Source organism: Charadrius vociferus, unplaced genomic scaffold, assembly GCF_000708025.1.
Source record: "Charadrius vociferus isolate BGI_N301 unplaced genomic scaffold, ASM70802v2 scaffold373, whole genome shotgun sequence".
Taxonomy (NCBI): domain Eukaryota; kingdom Metazoa; phylum Chordata; class Aves; order Charadriiformes; family Charadriidae; genus Charadrius; species Charadrius vociferus.
This window is the reverse complement of record NW_009647681.1, coordinates 419,361-419,890: the sequence shown is the minus strand read 5'-3', so window position 1 is coordinate 419,890 and position 530 is coordinate 419,361. Positions and strand designations below refer to the sequence as shown.

The following is a 530-nucleotide window of genomic DNA, read 5'->3' as shown; positions in this document are numbered from 1 at the left end:
TGGGGGAGAGGGGCCGACGTGGGGCCGGGCCGAGGCTGCCACCACCTCCCATCCCTCCGCAGAGCTGGTCTGTAACCGCACCTTCGACAAGTTCTCCTGCTGGCCCGACACGCTGCCCAACAGCACTGCCAGCGTCCCCTGCCCCTGGTTCCTGCCCTGGTACCAGAAAGGTAATGGCCGTGTGTGTGCGCGACGTGTGTGTGTGTGTGCACACGCGAGTGTGCGGGTGCTGCTCCTGGCAGTCACGCCTGGGCCGGTGCACGGCCCCCATGGTGGCTCCTGGCCCCGCGAAACCCATCGCCCGCTCCCCTCGCAGTGAGGCACAGACACGTCTTCAAGACCTGCGGGCCGGATGGGCAGTGGGTGACAGGCCCCCGGGGACAGTCCCTGCGCGATGCTACGCAGTGCGAGCTCGACGCTGAGGACCTGGAGGCGCAGGTGGGCAGAGCTGAGGGGCGGCCGCTGAGGGGATCCTGCCCTGCCCTGCCCTCACTCACTCCTTCCCTTGCCAGGAAAAATTCGCCCAGACC

General features: G+C 68.3%; 1 protein-coding gene across 1 annotated transcript in view; it reads left to right on the top strand.

The window, feature by feature from the left end:
• The window catches only part of GCGR (glucagon receptor), an 11,838-nt gene that overhangs the window by 1,253 nt on the left and 10,055 nt on the right, over positions 1-530 (top strand). The window contains exons 2-3 of the mRNA XM_009881291.1: positions 63-170; positions 317-438. Coding sequence (XP_009879593.1) covers positions 63-170; positions 317-438 — 230 coding nt within the window. The remainder of the gene's footprint in view (positions 1-62; positions 171-316; positions 439-530) is intronic.